Genomic DNA, 2,545 nt, shown 5'->3' with positions numbered 1-2,545 from the left:
GTGTGTGTGTGTGTGTGTGTGTGTGTGTGTGTGTGTGTGTGTGTGTGTTTAATGAGAAAATGGGTACCGACTCACTTTTTAAACTGTACCTTTTCGATACTTGCATGATTGATAGGGACTCTGGGTGCCGTGAGTGGGTTAAGCAAGCAGCTGCTAACTGAAATGCTGCAGTTACAACCCACTCAAGGCTCTGAAGGAGAAAGATGTCGTTGCTTCTGTTTCTTCTGTAGATGTTTACAGACTCAGAAACTCTATGGAGCCATTCTGGACTGGAGGATCACTATGGGTTGGGATGGACTTGAAGGTGATGGCTTTGGTTTGGTTTAGATGTGATTTCTAGTGACATCACTATATATTGAATTTGCTAAACTATGTGTTTGAATAACTTATTTTATAGTTTTAAAAATCAATTTTTAAGTAAGAAGGATATAAGGTTTTTTAGCCACTCAAATAATACCAGCTCTAAATTTCATGTTCAATGCTGTTCGAGTCATTTGGTGTCCATCTGCAGACTTTAAAGTTCAAACACATAGTGTTTCATAGTTTTGTTTTTATGTACCTATTTTTTTTGCTGTTCACTAAGATTGGAAATCATGTCAGATTTGCATATTTATATACCAATACCTCAATGCATTCCTTGAATACAGAGCTGAATTTTGACTCTAAAGGATTCTCTAGAACAGAAGAAAACTGCTTCATGGTGCTTTTAAGGTTATAAAGTATTTTTTAAATTATTATTAATTAGGAGTTAATACATATATCATATCATTCCATAGTTCTATTTTGTCAAGCAGAATTGTACCATTGCTACCAAAATCAGCTTCCAAACATTCTTTTTTTCCCATGGACTCCTTGATATCATCTCCGTTTGATAGCCTGTGCCCCCCCACCCCACCCCATTGTACCTGCTCCCCCAGAAAACCTTATTTTGCTTACTGTCCCTCTAGGTTCATCAATCCAGTTTCATATGCTAAAAACAGTAAAACAGACAACACAACACAACTGCAAGAGGGTGACCTCCAACGACCTACCTCCTGTGACATAGACCCTAGTATGTATGAAGAAAAACAAAACCATCTTGGAAGATGAACTCCTGAGATTGGAAGGCACTCCTAGACCAACAAAGAGCTTCCTCCTCAAAGTAAAGTAAATCTCAACAATATGGATGGAGTAAAGTTTTGGGGCCCTTCATTTGCTCTTGGGGTACAATTCAAAGTGAGGAGTAACAGCTGGAAACATCCATTAATGATCAAAATGTGTTTATGTGAACTATGAAATCAGGAATATTAGAAGTCTTCAACAAATGAAATGAGCTGGGTTTCTAGAGAATCAAATCCAGTGACACTAATCTATATACAAGAAAGTACTTTATATCAAGAGGAAATTTTACAACAAGATGCTGGACTTCAGTCCAACTCAAATCTATAGGTTCCATACTAGTCAGAACCCTATTCAGACTCAAGTCACTGACCCTGAAAGGTGCCGGGGGAAATTGGGAGATCACAGGCCAGTGAGTGCAAAGTCATGTGGATCTAAGGTTGGGGGAAACATGGCAGAATGCCTAAAGTTCTCAGGGTAGGAAGGCCCACGCGGGGCAGCCCTTGGAGACAGACACAGAGTCTTAGTGAAGTCCCATCGAGAAGGAAGCTGAAGTGGCTGGGAAGCATTTTCCAGAGTTCCTCACTCTCAGACAAAAGGCCACACCCCCAAAGGAGGTGTCAACAAGCTACCACTTGATTGACAGGTTTGACTCCATCCCGAGCCCGAAGTGTCCAGTTGAATCAAACATGTATTACCTGGTCTTCCTTACAGGCACACAGACATTATCCTCTCATAGTCAGCATTGAACTTCAAGGTGACCAGATTTAAAGCGGGACACCTTTGACCGAGGTGGGGGCTTCTTGATTAAAATTTGGTCTATATGGACCAAATAGACCGTTCCCTAGTTTGTCATGCGTTCTTTCCAAAAATCTGGACTTTTTAAAAACGCCCAAAATCGGGACTGTCCTGCCAAAAGCATGACGTCTGGTCACCTTATTTCAAGGTAGATCTTGAAATGTCTTTTGATAATGAATGTGACACCACTCCTCTTGAGTTTGTTATTTGTACCTTGTTTTTCCATAGAAGTCATAAAAGTAGAGTCTACTTTAAAGAGGCAGTTGTATTTTGAGTGCCTTCCAATATAAAGAGCTAGTGTTTTTCATTCAATGTCTCAGCAGTTCATGAAGTTTACGTGTGGGGGAGTGAGTAAGGGGGATAATTAGCCTATACCTTTGGTTTTCAGTCATGTCTTTGCCTGTTTCAGCATCAGTATTATGCATGTTTTGGAAAATGAATGTAAGAATATTGCATAATGTTACTTTGATAAATTTTGTATCCAATTGTTGTCAGTTCTCCTCTGAATATTCAGTAGACTTGGCAGTGAAGCCATTTGGGCTTGGGCTTTTTTTTTTTTTTTTGGTGTTGGGAGTTTTTAATGACCTGATCAATTTCTTCTTTTTATGGGTCTGTTAAAATTTTCTCCTGCATTTCATTTTTAGTGGTG

General features: G+C 39.4%; 1 protein-coding gene across 1 annotated transcript in view; it reads right to left on the bottom strand.

Moving 5' to 3' along the window:
* LOC115868695 (olfactory receptor 4K3-like) overlaps positions 1–699 on the bottom strand; it is a 6,207-nt gene extending 5,508 nt beyond the window's left edge. Inside the window, exon 1 of the mRNA XM_030884904.1 lies at positions 625–699. Coding sequence (XP_030740764.1) covers positions 625–699 — 75 coding nt within the window. The remainder of the gene's footprint in view (positions 1–624) is intronic.
* Positions 700–2,545: the final 1,846 nt, after the last annotated feature.

The sequence above is a fragment of the Echinops telfairi genome, unplaced genomic scaffold (genome assembly GCF_000313985.2).
Source record: "Echinops telfairi isolate 266 unplaced genomic scaffold, ASM31398v2 ScPeMD7_18;HRSCAF=68, whole genome shotgun sequence".
Lineage (NCBI taxonomy): Eukaryota > Metazoa > Chordata > Mammalia > Afrosoricida > Tenrecidae > Echinops > Echinops telfairi.
The sequence above is the reverse complement of the archived record's forward strand: the minus strand, read 5'-3'. Positions and strand labels throughout refer to the sequence as shown.